Source organism: Equus przewalskii, chromosome 18 (assembly GCF_037783145.1).
Source record: "Equus przewalskii isolate Varuska chromosome 18, EquPr2, whole genome shotgun sequence".
Lineage (NCBI taxonomy): Eukaryota > Metazoa > Chordata > Mammalia > Perissodactyla > Equidae > Equus > Equus przewalskii.
In genome coordinates this window covers 39100071-39119213 of record NC_091848.1, presented here as the reverse complement: position 1 = coordinate 39119213, position 19143 = coordinate 39100071, and the positions used below count along the sequence as shown (strand labels likewise).

The window sequence follows — 19143 nt, the reverse complement described above, 5'->3', positions numbered from 1 at the left end:
CTCAATGTCTATTCTCCCTTTCTCTCATGGTCATAGAATTTTTGGTCATGTACGTGGCCGCCCAGAATAAAATCAGTGTTTCTCATCCTCTCTTACAGATGGACACAGACATGTGACTCAGTTGTGGAGGACAGAAAGTAAGCAAAAAGGTCACATGACGGCTCCTAAGAACTTTCTTAAAAACAGTTTGGGAACACCTTTGCCCTTTTCTTCTTCGTCTCTTTTTCTACTCTGGTATCTGGATAGCAAATGTGATGGCTGCCATCTTGGACTGTGAGGAACAAGATGATATTCTTGCTGAGCTGGAAGGAGCTGAGGACTTGGGTCCCTGAGGACTTAATGGGACAGAGCCTCCACACTAGTTCTGGACTGTCCACCTCCATATTTATACGTGAGAATAAATAAACTTCTACATTGTTTAAGTCACTCATATTTTGGGCATTGCACTCGCAGTCAAACTTAATCCCCTTACAGTGGGTATGATTATTAGCTGTATTTCAGATGAGGAAACCAAGACTCCTGGAGGCTAAAAAAATGGCCTAATAACAGAGACATAATGCTCAGCAGACGTAGGTTCAAACCCAAGTCTCTCCACCTCACAGCTGGTGCTGCTAACTGCTAAGGTCCGATGTCTTCTCCAAACTGGGTGGAAAACTCCACAGCCTGCTACAAATGGATACATTTGGATCTTGAAGGGACAGGTTATGAGATTAACTTGAATAAGAAAGGATGAAATGTCAATATTTTAAATGTTACTCAAGAAAAGAATTCCAGTTCGTGAGCAACAAGCGCTGTGCTACCCCATTAAGACAGATGAATGATATGTTCAAGTTTAGTAAACGCAACAAATGTACACTAAAGACCTTTTGTGGGTTCATCACTATGTCAGATACTGTGGGAGACCTGAAGAGGAACAAAACCCATCCGTCTCTGTCCTGAAGGGGCTTAAAGGCTGGTCAGGGGCATCAGGGCAGCCTTCACGTCCCTCCTATGCCTAGTAGGTACCAGGGGACATCTTCAAATTCTTAAAGGCCTGAGCATTATAGACTTGCTCCTGCTTAGTCGGCAGTCATATCTGCAATTCTTTATTATTTGTTTGTCAAAAAACACTTATTGAGGAAATGAAACAAAACTGCGAGGTCATGCAACATTGGAGCTAACTTTGACTTCTGTTTCCTTCTCTTTCTACGTCAATCCCTACAATTTTTTTCCTACCCATGATTTTCCAAACCCTCTATCTTTCCCAGAAGCAAGCTTACCCCAGACTTGGAAGAACGGTGAGAGTGCTTTGGGGGAAATTCCCTCTCAAAGGTTAATGTGTGTGATAAATCTGCCCCAATTTTTATTAAAGATGTAAAGATTACTTTAGGGATGTGAGAGTAATGAGGGCATTTGGGTATGTTAATATTTTAAATGATCCAAGAACTGATTTGACAGATCATCCCAAATAATGCAAACACGGGCATCAAAGTGTCAGAAAACAAAGGCTCCAGGAAGTCACAACAAGCCTAGAAGTAAAAATAAGAAATGAGGGGAAATACTACCTTCTCACAGGAGTAAGAAAGAAGCAGAGTTTGATCCAAAGGTGGCTGGGAGTGGAGGTAGGGGACAGCACTGCTCAGAATTAGAAAAAAAGACAGAAAAGCAAGGACTATCACCTATGGGGACTTTCATCCCTCAAAAACTGTAAAGGAGACTTGCTAATTAAAGAGACTTTAGACTCTGGGTTCAGATCAGAGATAATTCTGCGGGCTCTGGAGAAAGTAGAACCACCCCGAATCTTTGAGGATGCACCTAGAGATTGGAAAAGAAAGACAGATGTTCCTTAAGGCCGAGAGTGCAAGGTCTGGCTTGGGGAAATCTGAGGTTGAATGTAAAAACATCAGACTTAAGGATTACAGCCAAGGTCTTATACACAAAATTGGACACAAGCATTAAACTGGCCCTCTGTAAATGATCCACCTTTAAGTCATCAGAGAATATTCACTGATGTCTTCACATTATTGCTATGGGTACCATGAGTGGCCTGCTGGGTGTATTCTCCCCCTTTTCTCCCTTCTAAACAGCAAAAATTTATTTGACACAGTACACAAAGCTCACTGAAATAGGCTCTGAATTCTGTGCCAATAACCTATTGCAGCAACCTTGGATTACAAGATAGGAATGTGGGGCGCTAACCCATCCATCCAAGAGTGTACTGAGCGATCATAACTAAAGTTCACTGCACACTCACTGTTTGCTAAGTGCTTTATGTGTGTCATCTCTCACTTAATGTAGACAACTCTCCAGAAGATAGGTACTATGGCAAGTCCCATTTTATAGAAATTGAGGGTAAAAAATTGAGGGGACTTGCCCAGGTTCACACACCCTGTAGGTACAGAATGGGAACCTTCACCTGAATCTGACCGCACGGTGAGGGCTCTAACCACATTCCTTGTACGAGGCACAAAGAATAGATATGCTTTCCACATAGCTCTGAGATATCACATTTGATATTCACTTCAGTGTGGGGATAGAGACCATTATGCTCATCTTTCAGATGAGGTAAGAGAGGCCAGAGAAACTATCTGCGGCTGGTCACTGAGCTAGCACGCAGAAGCAACAGGATACCAGCCAGATCTTTAGATTCTAAGCCCAATGCTCTTTCCTTTACCAATGGAGGGTGATGGTCTCAAGGTGGCCATCTACTTGGAAGCCCCTATTTCCTTAGATATGTAGAACAGGAGTGGCTAGAGGAAAACTCAGGAGCCTGGAGTTTGAGGGGGCCCTGAGAGCAATTTGTGGAAGGGATCAAAGGAGCCTGATCCACACCTTAGCCCTGAATCTCAGAGAAGCAAAGGAAACCACCCACTCTCAGACCATTAGCCAAAGCTGTAGGACATCCTCTCATCCAGAAACCAACTTCCAGGAGAGTGACTTCAGACGATGCAGCACTTTCTATGTATGTGGCCCTTTCCTCAAACAACGACAGTGACCAAGTAGACAGCAGGCAGCAGAAAAGAGGGGAAATCCCCACAATGACTCAGCCTACCAGGCCTGGTATCTACACCTCTCACCACCCCAGGTACCCTGCTGCCTCCCCCACACTCACGGTTCTGGATGGTGATCTTGCGCTGCCGGTAATCCACCCCCAGCACAGGCTCATTCTGCCCCCGCCGCTGGGCCACGATGCGCACCTCCCGCTGGTTGTCATTGCAATCATTTGATGGGTCCTGTCCCAGGGATAAAGCGGCCTGGTACGCTGAGGAGAGAGGACACACCCAAGTCACACAGCAAGGGGGAACTCCCGTGAAGAAACGTGCCCTTACTGTTCCCTGGGGGCAGTGAAGCATCTCAATTTTTCCTGAGCCTACGCATCCCCTGGGGATCTTGTTAAACATGAAGATTCTCATCTGTAGGTCTAGAGTGAGAATCTGAGATTCTACAGTTCTCATGAGCTCCCAGGTGACACCAATAAACTATACTTTGAGCAGCAAGACTCCAGACCATCCTAATAGGCCATCATTTCCAAATCCTGGCTGCATCCCCCTGTTTCCCATCCCAACTTCCCTTGCCTCATTTTCAGTCCCCTGGACTCTGCCCCGATGGAGTCCACCCACCTGCCCTTATAATACAATGCTTGAGAGCTGTTAAATCCGCTGGTGGCAAATGTCTATTACTCTAGTGTCTCCTACTTTCCCATTTGCCCCAGGCATTTTAAGAGTAACCCCAGGAAACAATGCCTCGATTTGGAGAGGGGTCTTTTGGGGACAATGTCCGGCTCTGTGGGTGGCTCAGACAGTTAGGTTTTGGGATTCACACCGGGAGAAATTAGTCAGGGCTGAAAGAGGTAAAGCTGATGCCTCCCCCCTCCTTTTCCTCATCTCAGGAAGCTCACTTCCTTCCTACAATCAGGGTGTCTACATCTATTCTCAAAATTTCTACAAGGTTAATTGTCCTGGGCTGATGGAAGGGATCTGGGGTTTGTTCGTTACGAGAGGGCAGAGTTGGGCAGCTAGGAAGAACTTTGGCTCCAGACAGCAGAACTGACATGAGAGTGGCAGCTGTGATTGAGAGGAAGGACTCAGCTAAATGTGGGGGGAGTTGTGCAGCACTAAGAGATATCCAACAATGAGTGTGTTCCCTGAGGCCAGTGAGCGTCCATCACTATGAGTGTTTAGTCAGCAGAGAAATGACCGTCCACCAGGAAGGCTGGCTGTAGGAGGGAAGGTGGCAGTGGGCAGGTTCACAAATGACCGCTCCTCATGCATCCTGGGGGGTGTCTTCTTGACTGCATTCCAAGATCAGGGCGGTGTTGGGAGGCAGATCTGCAACCCCATCTCAGTGCACTGGCATGCAACCAGGAGTAGATTAGGAGTCAGGACTTGCTCTGCCTTTTAATTAATGTCTGAACTGCCTTAAATCTTTCTAGAACAAGGTGGGACATAAATTTTAAAATAAATTATACGTGACCTTGAATAAGTTAGTTCATCTACCTGGCCTCAGTTTGTTTATCTATAAAATGAGAGGACTGCTTCAAGTAATCTTTGTGGCTTCTTCTCACTATAAGGGTTTGTGATCTGAAATAATTCCTACCCCCTAACGGCAGAACTTCACAGAGGGACCCAGGAAGAGAGAAGGGGGAGGGCACTCACATGCAGAGTAATAGTCAAAGATGGGGTCCTTGCAGAAGGACTTGAAGCGCCACGTCACCACCACGTCCTGGAGCTGGGCAGAGGTGGTGTAGTCACATTTGAGGACGATGGAGGCAAACAGGGTGACATAGCGCTCTGTGTGCTGGACTGCCACCAGCAAGGAGAGGCACCCTGCAGCCAAGAGTAGAAGATAATGCTGAAGGCAGATCAGGTCTCTGAGGGGTGACCTACTTCTGTTCATGGGGTGATAAAAGCAATGCAAATGAGCAAACACACCGCCTGACCAGTTGGAAACTCACAGGCAGAGTCTGAGTTCCTACTTGGCCTGGACAGGGTGTGGAGTAGAGACTGCAGACACCCACGTGACATTGAGGAGAAGAAGTGCAAGGACGACTCCCAAGGAGCTTATGGTCCATCGACAGTGATAATGCATCCAACAACAATAAAGAAATTATATTAAAAGAAGACCATCTAGGTACTGGAGTGACCTTGCTAACATATATATTTTTTCATATCACGTCTTTTCTTAAAACATTTTCCCATTTCCCTAAGGATAAAGTTCAACCTCTATAACCAGGATTATGGGGCCCATCGGATCTGCCTTCAGCCTCTCTCTGTTACCTCCTCTCCCTCCTGGCCCCACCCGACACTCAGGGCTTCAGCCACTCTGAACTTGTTTCAGTCCTTCCCATGCCAGGGTGACTGTCTTCTCCAGGTCTTCCCACATGTGGATTTCTCAGCTGGTGATACAGACTTTTCTTCCATATCACCAGCCACCACTCCATTCCCTTCACTAGGTTAATTACTCTTTATTCCTTAGGTCTTCAGCGGCACCCTTACCTCCTCAAGAAGCCTTCCTGACTGCAAGTCTGGGAAAGGGACCTCCCTCTGTTTTCCCAAAGTGCCTCGTCCTACCCCTGGGCAGCACTTTTCACACTTCTCGGTGATTGCCTGTTTACTGTGGGCTCTGAGAAGCTGACTGGGTTTGTCTCTAACTCACTCTTCAAACACAAGCACCTCATACTGTGCGTGTCACCTCCCTGGCACCCAACAAATGTTTACTGAATAAAGGATGGAATGAATGACCAACAATACATTAACCAGTGGAATTGGCAGTCCAGGTGGTCAACATAAGCAGAAAGCAAATAAAACAAAAATGATCGGACTGTGATAAACTTTATCAAGGAGACTTGAAGAATTTAAGATTTTTTTTCCTCTTTTTTAAAACTCCGTCTCCCTACCCTCCAAATCTACAGGCATACTTAAAGTTCCAGGTCTGCCTTGATGAGGAACCAGCTTGCACAGAAACGTCAGACGGGACTTTGGCATGGTCAGAGGTCCACACGTTCCCAACATACTAGAATGTTCCCACGTCAATATGGTTTCTAGTCTGAGTTATAAGGAATCTTCTCATGGGAGGTTTAGCAGAACACCACCACTCAAACTTGAGCATGCGCCCACCAGGAGGACCAGTGACAGCCCAGATCACCATCAGTAGGAGTTTCTGAGTCAGCAGGACTTGGGCAAGGCTGAAGAACTTACATTTCTAACAAATTTTAAGGAGATGCTGCTACTACTGCTCTGGACACCATAGTTTGAGAACCACTGGTGTAGACTAGATTAAAAAAACCCAGGCTTTGGACTCAGATACAACTGGGTTCAAATCAAACTTTACCACTTACTTGGACATTGGCAAGCTGTTTATTCTCTCTGAGCTCCTGTTTCCTCAGCTATGAATGGAGATTATAATAGTATTAATGTCTTCAGGTCCTTGCAAGAAGGCAATGAGATAATAATCTACTTCCGGCGCTTGGCATAGTCCTAGCATGGTGCCAGGCCCAGACGCTGCTGTGTTAGTGTCAGTATGTGAGTCTCTTTCCCTCTTTTCCCTTATTACAGGGGCCAAGGAGAAAGGGGTTCAAGCTGGGATTCTCTCCAATAGAGACTCAGGTGGAGCCACCTTCACTTTAACTGAGTTACTCCCACAAACAAAACAAATATAGTCACCCCCTGACAGAGCAGCTGGGTGGGACTGGATCCATGGCCAGAGTCACATGGTTCTGGGTCCTGCCTCACCTTCTAGACACAGCACTCATAAGACAATCTGCTGTGGCTTATGATGGGCACCTGTAACCATTTATCTCACGCCCATGGAGAGAGAGCAGAATGCTGCTCAGGACAGGCTCTGGCCCCCAGAAATGGCCTGGGCCATCTCCAGGGCTGGGCTGTAATGAGGATGTGCCCGTGACAGCAGTGCTAGAGAGAGGGTCTGCAGAAGTGGAGGCGAAACCTATTGGTGGGGAAGACATCATAGAGGGAAGAGATTTAAATCAGACACTAAGACTCAGGGAGGATTAAGATTACACATAAGAAATAGGGAGAGGGCAGAGAAACTCATCAGTTCAGGACGGAAGAAAGGAGTGAGCAAAGGCCCCTATCCAGAAGGAGCAGTTACTTGGGGAACCTGGAGGGAACCAGCCCAGCTGGTGTCTCCTGCTTTATGGGAGCCAGAGGGGTAAACAAGGCGGGGCTGGTGATGGTGAGTGGGAGGTGTGGAGAGGGAGTGGAGTGTGAATTGTACTCCAGCATCTATTTCTAGTTAATGGATAATCACTGAAGGTTTTTCTGAACAAGAGTAATAGGGTGAAAGTGGTGTTTTTAGGAAGATGGACGACTTCCTTATTCAGCTGTGAATGAAAAAAAGAACTTCATTTTGAAAATAAGCCTTGAGTAGTCTGGGGAAAAATAGCTGCTACCTTTACCAGCTGTGGGATTCCTGGAATTCAGTTCAAGCAGAAGGGACGAGCCAGCCCAGCATCTCAAGCCCACCATAATTTGCTCTTTTATATTTGCTTCTCCACCCTCACCACTCCTTTGTTTTTTTTCCAGAATTGACCTGAAATTGACCTTGGAGCTTTTGCCCAACACAGCTTTAACTGAACAGCAGAAGCAGCTACAGGTAAAATTTTGACACTGAATAGGATGCCATTGTCAACATTAGCTTATTTTGTTCAGTAACACGTATGGGTTGGAATAGAGATAAAAACACTGATCTGTGGTCTAAACAAAATCTGAGGTCCACATAGCACTTTCAAATATTTTCTTTTACAGCCTAAATATGATCCCTGGAAGGAGACAGGCTGTGACATTTTATACACAGCAAATCTGGGACTGGAAAACGTAAGTAGCTTGTTTGAAGTCATTAATTTCTAAGAGAGTCAGAGTCAAGATTTTGCCCCTGAGCAGTGCTCTTGTCACTCTGCCTGGCTCTTCTTTAAATAAGGGGAGATGTTTCGTATTCATTAGCTTGCAAATAATCAGAGTATGGGGCCAGGCAACATGGGACATAATTAATATACAATGGCAGCAGTCACTTTGATACAATGATTATTAACCTACATGTTCTTTATTTTGCTGAATGGTAATTCAACATAAAAAGCAGTTTATTCAAAAGACTCTAGTCAACATTATTTGTACAGAGGTGGAACATTTGTGGGGAGGGTTGGGTTTGCTAGGAGTCGGGAAGGGAATTTTGTTGGAGGCAGAAGCTACTCTGGGGTAGCTTTGAAGATTGCTGAATCTGACACTCTGAGGGAGGAGAATGGGGACAAAGGCGATCGCCTTTATTACCAAATCTTCACTCAGCTCCCCTTCCATGAACACCTTTATTATGGGCAAACGACACCTGAGGTGACACAACTCACCTTTACCAACGTCAGCACTGGCTTTGCTGCCTGGTTACCACTCTCTTTCCTGTCTTCAATTTCATCCCTTATGTGAATTTCAAGCCTTGAAATATGCCAGGTTCCCACATGTTTTGGCCATATTGAGCTCATTCACACTCCCTCCAAGGGTCTGCCGGCCCCACAGCATCCTGCACAGCTCTCAGACCTTCGCCCCATGCCCCCTACCACCCTTACACAGAAAGTGGGAAAGGGTCCCAGGACAAAAGGTACTGAGCAACCAGCAAATCCTTCTCCCTTCTTCTCAGTTGTTGCTCTGGATCTCAGCATCTCCTGTGTGCCAGGTGATGTGCATATATTATCTCTACTTCTCACAAAACCCCCTAGAGTGGCATCAACTCTGCTCATGAATGTGGGCCAAAGTTCCAAGACTATAATAGGCCAAGCCCTCTCAGCCTCAGGATTTGAACTAGGGTTGTGCTGACACCAAAACCCAATCTTTCCTAAGCAGGTAAGCTTGACCTTTTAAGTGGAGGTCAAGCACTAGACTCTCAAAAAGCAGGAGGATTTTCCAGATTGGGAAGAAGAGAAAGGAAGTAGCAAGATAGCTCATTGCAAAAGCAAAAACCTCCCATCTTTCTTTTCTTTAGCCTCTAACTTCTCTGTAAAACTAACCACATTGGGTATGCACACTACTAAGCAGGAAAGATTTTCAAGAAGAGACCAAAGACAGCAGAATCTGGGCTGAAACATCAACAGATTCAAAAAGATAAATGCCCTGTTTATAAGACGTCCTGGGGCATCTTTGCTCTTTTAAACTTAATACTGTGAGTTTTCAAAGTCTTAAATTTTTTCTGTTCTTAGATTTCCTTCATCCTGTGGCATCTCCTCCTCCCCAATTCACAGCCACCTAATTTCCTAGCTGTCTCTATAATTTTCTCTTGAAAACTTTAAATCTGGAGACTGACTTCCTGAGTTCAGATTCTGCCTCCACTCTCCCACCAGCTAAAAGATCTGACAATTTCTTTCCAAACTACAGTTGTTTCTTTATACGCAAAATTGCGATGATGATAATACTTGCTTGATAGGGTTGTAGTGAAGATTAAATGAGACAATAGATGTCCAGCATTTAGCAAAGAGCCTGGCATGTAAGAGATACTCAGTAAACATTAGCAGTCTTTTGTATCATTTGTACAGATCTTGCCTACCTTAAGAGAGAGACTGAGATCAACTGAGAAACCCACATGAAAGTTTTTTGAAAGTATTAAAATGATACAAATGTAAACTATCATTACTGTTTTCTCTTTGCAAAATGAGTTAGCGCATTAAAAGCTTTTAAAGCTGTGTCCTTTTGTACCCTGGCAAACCCATTCACAGTTTGTCTCTTCTGTGAAAGAGGAAGGGAGGGAGACCCGTCATTTAAGGGTAGGAAGGTAACTTCAGATGAGATACCAGAGCTCACGGGAAGGAGGTATGGGGAGGGGGATTCTGTGCTTCCCGCCATGAGGTACTTTCCAAGACTACCCTACTGTGCAGAGTGGGGACTACCATCCTTTATTAAAGTGGAAGGAAAACACACCAACGAAAGAGTATCTTTACAACTAAATGCCATGTGTTCCCAAATATACGCATATCTTTGCACATTTAGTTACTCAGTCTGTCTTCCCTCTGCAGTATCAGATGGATCATGATGCTTTACAGTTTCTAAACACACTATTCATACAGCATAGGGATATACGTACAAAAAAATTTTTTTCTTTTAACTAAGAACTGTTTTCAGGTAACTGGATGGCATTTCCCTTCCTTTCCACGTGAAGGGTCTTGCTTGGAAGGGAGCGGCAGGTGGGGAGGGAGGGCATGGTGCTTCCTGGCAAGGGGCAGTAGCATAGTGCTGGCTCTGACGGAAGGTCTCAATTCCTGAGAGTTTTTCAGGTGCCCAGGCACCTCTGCCCCACTAAGCAAGTTAACAAAAAGTACACAGGATTAATCCTATCAGAGTTTATGTCTGAGCAAGCTATCTCCCCAAGTCTGTTTGCCATTGGTCCTGGTTACATTTCCTTAGATAACAGTGCAAATACGAGAAGAATCAGGGGACAGAGGGACTGGCAGTGAGGCCAGACAAGCAAGGGATTGAGAGAGTCAGGAAGAGGAAGGGTACAAAGAGAAGCAGCATGGGGTGGGGGGAGGAAATATGTCTACATATTACATGTTAACAAAGGTCTGGCGTGTGCTATTCAATAGTGCTGGGGTGGTGCTAAGCATGTGGTGACCCTGAGGAGGAAACTGACACATACTGAGCACAGATATGTTGTTAGACGTGATATTGGGCACTTTATTATACAGTATCTCTTTTAACCTTTGCAAAAAAACCATGAGATAAGCCTTATTTTTATCTCAATTTTACACATGAGGAAAATCCTCAGGGAGATTAATTAACTGGTTTAAGGTCACACAGCTTACTGAGTTGCAAAGCTAGCTTTAAACTTAGACCTCTAAAACTCCAAAGCCTACACTGTTTCCAGCGTACACTGCTTCCTGCCTTTTGGATAAGTTTTCTAATAGGGGAGCTTTAACCCTTTAAGGGATATTCACAAATTTAAGGGATACTCACAAATTTATTTTAGCCATTTTCTATAGAAATACTTTTTTCCTTTTTTGCTAATAAATATAAAGTAAATAATAAGAAACTTCAAACATAGAGAAGAGTATAAAGTAAAAAGTTCCTCCTTGCTCGCCAAGAACTCTACTCCCCAGAGGTACCACTCTTGATAATTCGGCGTATATCCCTCCAGATCTTTTCCTATGTTGTTATTTGATTTTATTATTTTATGTACATTGATCTGCAACTTTGTTTTTTCTTCAAACTAATGATATATCATTATATATAGATTTATATATATATATTTTTTTAGTGGCTGCATGAAAATTCCCTACATGAGTGAACTATAACTTATTTACCCATTTTCCTAATGATGAGCATTTTGGTTGTTTCTGATTTTTCACTACTACGATGCTGAAATGAAGTGTTAAATGAATATCTTTATATGAAGTATCTCTTCACATGCATGCTTTTATTCCAGTAGGATATATTTCTCAAAGGGAGACTGCTGGGTCAAAGGGAATAAGGCTTCTATATTTTAATAGATATTTCAGGAAAGAAATGTATATTTCCATGAGTAGTGTGTCATAGTCCCATGTTTCACCACAATCTCTCCAACAAGAGAAGACATCAATCTTAAAATTTTTTTAGAAACTACTAGGTGAAAAAATAGCCACTCAGGTAGTTTAAACTTGATATTCCTTGGTGATTGGGGTAGAGGACAACAAGACCAGGTTGAGAAGCTGATGCTTGGGGTTTCCCACAGTCAGTCACTCGGGCCAGTGACTCATCCGTGTCCCCAAACGCTAATCTCAGAGCACATGCAAATTTAGGTCTCACCAAAATGACAAATTTCTATGTGACCTAGGCCTTCAGAGGTCACTCATTCACTCATTTATTGAGTACCTGCCATGAGCCAGGCACTGTTCTAGATGATGGGGGCACAGTAGCAAAAAGGAGAGACAAGGTCTCTGCACTTCTGGGATTTAAATACGCTTGGTGGGAGAGTCAACAATAAAACAAGTAAACACACAGACAAGGTCACTCCTGTCATGGATAAGCTCTATAGGGTTGCTCAGAAACCGCTAGAGTTTTAAAACTCAAATCCCACTACTGTATAATAAGGGACTAGACAGACAGACATAACCAAATGCTCCTGGTAGCTCTTCTTGGTTGTTTCAAATTCTAAATCAAACCACAAATCTGTGTTTCCCGTCTCAGTGAATGGACAAGACTGAAAACTGGGAATCGTCCTTGACATCTCTGTCTCCCTCACTCTCTATATACAAGCTATTATCAAATTTGGTTTATTTATCTCCGGACTCTCTCTCCCTCTCTCCATCTTCAGTACCACCCTAGTTCAGGCTGCCATCATTCCCAGCCTGGATACTGCCTCAGCTTAACTGGTACCTGGACATACTCTGGTTCTCCTCCACATGGATTCCACACTGCTGTCAGTCTCCCAACTCCTTCTCCTTAAAAATCTCCAAAAGCTGTCCCTTGTTCTTAGGACAAAGACAAAGCCTGCTATCATGACCCATGAAGCCATGCATATGTGGTCCTGCCCACCCCCGGCCTCATTTCCACCTGACTTCCTCCACTCAGTCATGCTGATATTCTTCCCACCCCACACACTGTCCGAGCTCCTATCCAACAGTCTTGCACATATTATTCTTTTACTTTGGAATAATCATTCCCCAGCTCTCAAGTCACGCATCCCTTCTTCAGGGAGGGCCTCCCAAATGAGCAGAATCCATCTATGCGCTATGCTCTTGTGGTATCTTGTAATCTCTTTCTCATGGCCCCTATCATAGTATGATTTCTATATTTGCTTGTATTCCCTTTAGACCATAAGCGCCATGGGGGCCAGGGCCATGTCCACTTTGGATGCCATCACGCCTTGTATATGGTACGCATTAAACATTTGCTGAATAAAAGAACAAATAAATTTATGCAAGACAAAGCTAAACTGCTTGGAACAAATTTTAAGTGCTCTAAAAGTACAGAGAATAAATGGTTAAAGTTAACCATTTGTAGTATGGCCAGACAAAAAAACAGGAAGAAGGGTGAATGTCAGGAGGAGAGGGGGTACAGGATGCATGCCCATATCAGTGAGGACAAGGCTGTCCAAGTTAGCAAGGCCAGAAAGGGTGAGCCTTGAATTTCAAACAAAGAGCTTTAACTCACTCTTATAAACTATGGGGATCTCTTGGAGGTTCTTGGATGGAGGATTAAAGTGAAGGTGGAAAAGATTAACCCAGGTACGTTAACCCATCATTTGGGTAGAGGATGGTTATAACTAGACAGAGAGGTAGCAGGCCTAGAGGGAAGGAGATGGTTAAGATGATAAGGTACGCTAGGGTGAGGTTTGTCACTTGGAATAGAAAAGAAGGGGCAGATTCTGGGAGTAAGCAACAGAACTTGGTGATTAACTGGGTTTAAGAAAAGAAGAAAGTGTCAAAACTGCTTTCCTCTGACCCCATCTTATCCTAAGATTTGCAGATTAGAAGATCCAGAAATAAGGACTAGAAGAGACAAGACATGATCAGAGTCTTCCCAATTCTTAAAATACACAATTTTACTTCTCTCCCAAGGACTTTGAATAATGAAATAAAGTTATTAGGCTGAAAGAAACCCAGGCAGAGGGTACATTAATTACCCAGTATCTCATCCACTGCATTGTTTTGGGGCAAGATGTTCAACAATTCGCATTTAGTTAGACATCCAGGAGGCAGTCTGTTTCTCTTTCTGCATAGCAGGATTCCATTAGACAAAACAAACCCGCTCCAAGGCATGAAACAGGTGAAAGAGCAATGGACTAAGAGTGAGGATGCCAGTGATGTGGTCCCCGCTCTCAAACCAACTCCATTGTATCAACCTGAGATGTGTGACTTCCCTGGACACAGATTTCCTAATCTGTAAAACTGGCTGAGAGGGGAAGACAGGGACTGGTAGTGATTCTACTTGTGTTCGGCAGAGCACTGGGATTCTGGGGAGGTACTTCAGGGGCCCAAGGGGGCAAGGGAGGAGCCAAGTGGGCAGTCTCCCATCCACCACCCTCACCACCCTCACTCGGAGAAGTCTCACTTTACTATCTACTATCTCAGGGATCAAGATGTCATTAAGTCTTCAGTATGATCCCAACCTTCAACCTCACCAGTGAGGGAAAGTTACTGGTCTACATGCTAAGAATCTTGTCCCTGCGGAGTCAGCTGTCTGATTTCCCAAAGAATGATAACACAAGTTGAGAGCTGTGTGGGTCTGTAAGTTAACTACAATCTTAAAAACTTTCCACAAAAGCACAGATGACACACAACACTCTTTTAGAATTTGAGGGGGAAACTAACCTTTCATTCCAGGAATCAACTTTGAGGTTGGATGAAGGTAACTAGAGCTCTTAGCCAGTAATACTAACGGCTGAAGGTACTTCAGCTTTATCTCAATCTTTTAAGGAGCAAGTATGAGTTGTGTGATAACAATTTATTTCTTTTTAAAGGAAAAAACTTTGGAGAATGGCAACAAAAAAAAAAAAAAAAAAAAAAAATCTGACAACTGATGTCTCCAAAGCTCAAAGCATAGGGACTGTAGTAACTTCCCAGGACTCCTTGACCTCAAAGGCTCCCTCAGGGGCCCCAAGCTATGCTGAGGAAGTGAGTACCCGAACCTGACTTAATTTCACTCCCAGCCCACGCTTTGCAATTGCAGAAACGTGCATGCTAATCAGAGGACTGGATTGCTTCTTCTTGAGAAACAGAAGAGAACAAGGTGGTGGACCAAAATGAACGCACTCTAGCAGAGGGTTTTCCAAAGTTCTTATCACACTTTGCAGCGGATCTTGAGAAAAATCAACTTACTGGATTTTTCTATTTACTACTGTTAATTTGAGGACTATTGTCTATGAATTTAAATGTTATTAAAATAATATTTGATGTCAATTTATTTTTTTTACCCAACACAGTAATTTTTTCTGTGTGTACACCTTTTCTTTCTATTTTATAAATCTTATATATGTGTGTACATGTCACAATGTAAACTGTTTTTCTTACTGGGAGCTGTGAAAAAAAGTTTGAAAACCGTTTTGGTGGATACTGGGAGTGAGAGAGGAAGCTTGATTTTCAGTTTGATCTTAGAGACATTTTAGGAAGTTTGGCTTAAAAAATAAATAAAGAGGTGGGGAAGTGGGGAGGGACCCAGTATTTCCTGAGTGGTGACCATGCTGTACACTCTGTGCTTGAAGTGAACCCACCCAGCGAGGGTTGGCCTTGTGAGGTGTGGCAGGGAGGGGCTTGTCAGGAATTTCACCTGTTTTCTAGATGAGGGGAGATGAATTCCTCCAAAATCACAGCTAATAAGAGGCAGGTTCTGAATTACAACCTGCATGTCATCGGACTAGTCAGCGCAGTTTCTTAGCTGTGGGGGAAGGAGTAGGGGGAAGTTTAAACTGTTTCTTTAAAGTTAGCTTTAAAAAAATCCTACTTGGGTCTAGATCATGACTACATTATCACCACAGCTAACATTTGTTAAGCCCTCACTTCGTTCCAGGCTCTGTATTAAGTGCTTGAAAGCCTTCATTTCATTCAATCCTCACAGAAACCTTACAAGACATGCACTAGAATCATCTCCATTTACTGGGGGCTTTCAGCAGTTCAGGAACTTGACCAGAGCCACACAAACATCGTGGATGCAAAATCCAAATGCACATTACATAGCTGAATGCAGTTTTGTTTACACTTCCTACACATATTCAGCGAAAATATCTGCTAAAATAGATATTTGCTAAAATAGCTACTTCCCCTTGAAGTGTTGGAGTCAAAACGATTGAAATCGCAATTTCTCGCCTATGAAATAAAAGTGAGTTTAGAAGTTCACTTAGGACTTCTTCGCGTTCGGCGTTCTCTGGTTCTAAAAACGTGTCATGCAGGTGGGCTTCCATGTAAAGAATGCCAGGCGAGCGTGGCCGTCGGTATTATTTTACCATTCAGCATCCCGGCTACTAAGCCTGCATGGCTGGTTCAAGAACACCTGGAGCTCTGCTTTCTGAGGCCCCTGTCCATTTAGCAACTTGCTTACCATAAGAAGATACCCTTTGGTTATAATCACTGTATTTGAGAAGTGTTCAGTGTTCACTACTCTTCATAAAAATCAAATAGCTTTTAAAACATTATGTTGGTGATTTAAGGATTAGGGGTTATACTGTAATGGGATTTTTATCTATAAGGCTTCTTTTCTTATTCTGTAGGCTCTGGATGACTGCTGGCTACAAAGTCCTAATTCCGGGGATGGGATGCCCAGGGGCAGAGGTGGGAGTCAACTTCTATTTTCCAGAAAAGGCAGCTTATGCAGCTTCGGAAATCTCTAGGGGCTGAGGAGTCTGAGCTGAACACAGGAGGCCCAGGAGAGAAGTCTGTGCAAAACTGTGGGATTTTCATGAATTTGCTTGCAGTCTAAACTGGTGACTGCTCTGGTGGAATCTCGGCACTTCAATTTAGGTGAGGTTTAGTCCATTTCCTTGTGTATCATAGGTGTCCAACATCTAGTCTTGTCAGCTTCACAATTTATAAGAAATGCTGTAAGCCAGAGAACCTTAGGAATACCAATTTTGCAGTTTTCCTACCCTTTTGCAATTCTCCTTCCTTTTTATTCCCAGCATTAAGCTTTATTGTCAAATCTTGTCTGATTTGGTTGCATCTGAATGATTTTCGTGTCCTATCAAGCTTGTAAACATGAAATTCTGCCTCTACCTTCATATTACATCTTTTCCCTCAGAAAAATACAAGACTCAAATTGGTCTGTGAGCCAACTGAGCTGACCTCCACCGACAGCTTAGAGGTAAGAGGGCAGCTATTCCTAAAAGGGGGGGGGCGGGGGGGAGGTAAAATGAAGTAAAACAGGGCAGAGCTTCCAAGGGAACTCACACATGCTTGTTTGCTAGGTCCCGCCTAGATCCTAATTGACAAGGGCCGAAAGAGCCTGCACCTTCCTCACTCAGATATCCTTCGCTACCTTGTGTCACTCATGCAGATACACGCTCCTGTCGTATTTCCAAGAAAAACACGGAGACACCCAAAACCATGCTTCCAAAGTAGATAGGGGATCGGCAGGTTAAGAGAATGAAGGAGAGGGGGGGGTGGTTGAGCACCTAATGGGGAGATACTGAACAAGGGTGAAAGTCAGGGAAGTTCGTGGACACAGAGAAAGTAAAAAAAAAAGTGACTGAACATGGTTAGCAAAGAACCACATGTTTTGGTCCCATAAAATAGATTCTGAATCATACTCAACATTCCATTGCATACTGAGGATACATTATAAGCTCCCAGGAGGGAAATAAATGTATTTCTGGTCCAATATGGTTGTCACTATGTCTAAAACCTAAAAGGAGGTATCAGAGAAAAGGAAAAAATTAGGAATTTTAAGAGTGGCGTTTTCGCCTCTATCAATTCAGCTTTAGTGCCAAGAGACCAAGAGGTGCTTCACGACTGCAGGAGGGGAAGCCCAGAGGCTCCTGGTTTCTTTCTTAGTTGCACCTGTTTCGAAAGGGCGTGGGCTAATAAAAGAAGAAAACAGGTTCCCACAGGCAGAAACTCGATCCACTCCCCGCTCGTCCTGGCGCCCATGCCAAGAGCCACCGGAGCGCGGCCCAGGCCTCCGCTGCCCTGCCTGCGGCCAGCTCTGCAAGGCCAGGCAACAATGGCTTCCTGTCTCCTTGGGCCCAGGGTGGGACCCATTTTCCCACGGCTCACCTGCTGGGAGCCAGGTGAAGAGCAGCAGCCAAGGTGCAGGCAGCTCAGGGCCCATGCCGGCCCCTCTCTGGCCCCTTTCAGCTCAGGGGTTCCGGGGGCACCGTGTCTTCCTTCATCAGCGGCCGCCCAGGACGCACCACTTCTGCAAGGAACCCCTCCGACGTCCCCTCGCTCGGCACAGAGCGGCGGAGGGCGGGCCGGGTCGGCGGCAGGTACGGCAGGCTCATCCCGACCTGGGCCGCGGCCCCGCCCCCCGCGCTCCCGGGCTTCCTGCCCCGCCCCCGGGCAGCCGCGCCACCTTCCTCACCTGCCACCGCCTCTGCCGGCTGCGGGTAATTCTCTTCCTCGCTCAAACGCCGTCTCCTGCCACGCACCCTCCCGCCTGCAGAGAATGTTACCGTTTTTTTCCACAAGTTCTCTGGAAATCTTACCCCTAGCAAGTTTCTCCCCCTTTTTTGGTAGAATTATGTGGCTAGAACTTTCTACGGAGTATTTCCTGCATTATATTTTCATTCACTCATACGTTCTTGGAAAACTTTTTTCCACTAAAAACACACTTAATATGTTTACACGTAATATCTTTTCAGATTCTAGAAACTAAAGATGTAGGAAATGAACTGGAGAAATAGGTTTAATTTTCCACAATTACAAAAGCAACAGATGCTTATTATAGAAAAGTTAGAAAATATAAATTAATGGAAATAGGAAAAAAATCTGCTCCCACCACGCAGCGTTAGGCTTGTTAATGTTGGTATATTCCTTTTTATTTCCCATCCTGCATGCACTCAGCAGCCCCCACAGACCTCAGCCCTCACAAGAGCAAAGATTCTAGGTGTCTTTGCACCAGGCCGCTTAGGATGTAATCCCATCTCTCCTTCCTTGGTGGGATCCCACACGGAGGAATAAAGCAAAGCAGAGGAGGAAGGCACACTCACCTTCAGGAACCAACCAACCAACTATGTTAACTTGGAAAGTCTCCATACACTGGTCAGTTTAAGTAGACAGAGGCCATTTTATACACTTCTCCCTTATCAGGGATTTTTCATTGTGCTCCCCCTTCTGTAGCAAAAACCATCTCCTCCTTCTCAGCCGCCATCTTTTTTCTCAGGAAAAGAATTATAAAGATACATTAAACGTGGTTTCTGCCCCTCAGGAAGCTCTCGTTCTGGCCACTGACCTCGGAAGTCAACATTATTCCTCCTGAGTGAATCTCCTGCCCTGCTCTACTGTAAAGGGACCTCTTCCCTGGGGCTACTGGTGTCCATCATCTCCCCTCCACGAAGAAGAGCTTCCTTGTCCTGAATCTGATTGGAGGTCTCACCCCAGTTTCTTCTCCCCATCTCTCTTCCCCTCCTCCACTCCTGGGTCTGGCATCTGGTTCCCCAATTGGGCCTCTCCACTTTAATTGTTTTTCTTGTAGCTTCTTCCTTTCCAGAAAGTAGAAAGTAAATTCAGGAAGTGCATGGCCAAAGGCAGATGGTACAGTG

General features: G+C 44.6%; 1 protein-coding gene across 8 annotated transcripts in view; it reads right to left on the bottom strand.

The window, feature by feature from the left end:
* The window catches only part of ILDR1 (immunoglobulin like domain containing receptor 1), a 31390-nt gene extending 13504 nt beyond the window's left edge, over positions 1 to 17886 (bottom strand). For all 8 annotated transcript variants that reach the window (XR_011529177.1, XR_011529178.1, XM_070582627.1 and 5 more), the window contains exons 1-3: positions 17657 to 17886; positions 4635 to 4805; positions 3092 to 3241 (exon numbers count right to left, since the gene is read on the bottom strand). Coding sequence is in view for 6 of the 8 variants with exons in the window: in XM_070582627.1 (XP_070438728.1) it covers positions 3092 to 3241; positions 4635 to 4805; positions 17657 to 17711 (376 nt within the window). In the remaining 2 variants the exon portion in view is untranslated. The remainder of the gene's footprint in view (positions 1 to 3091; positions 3242 to 4634; positions 4806 to 17656) is intronic.
* Between the last annotated feature and the right edge of the window lie 1257 nt (positions 17887 to 19143).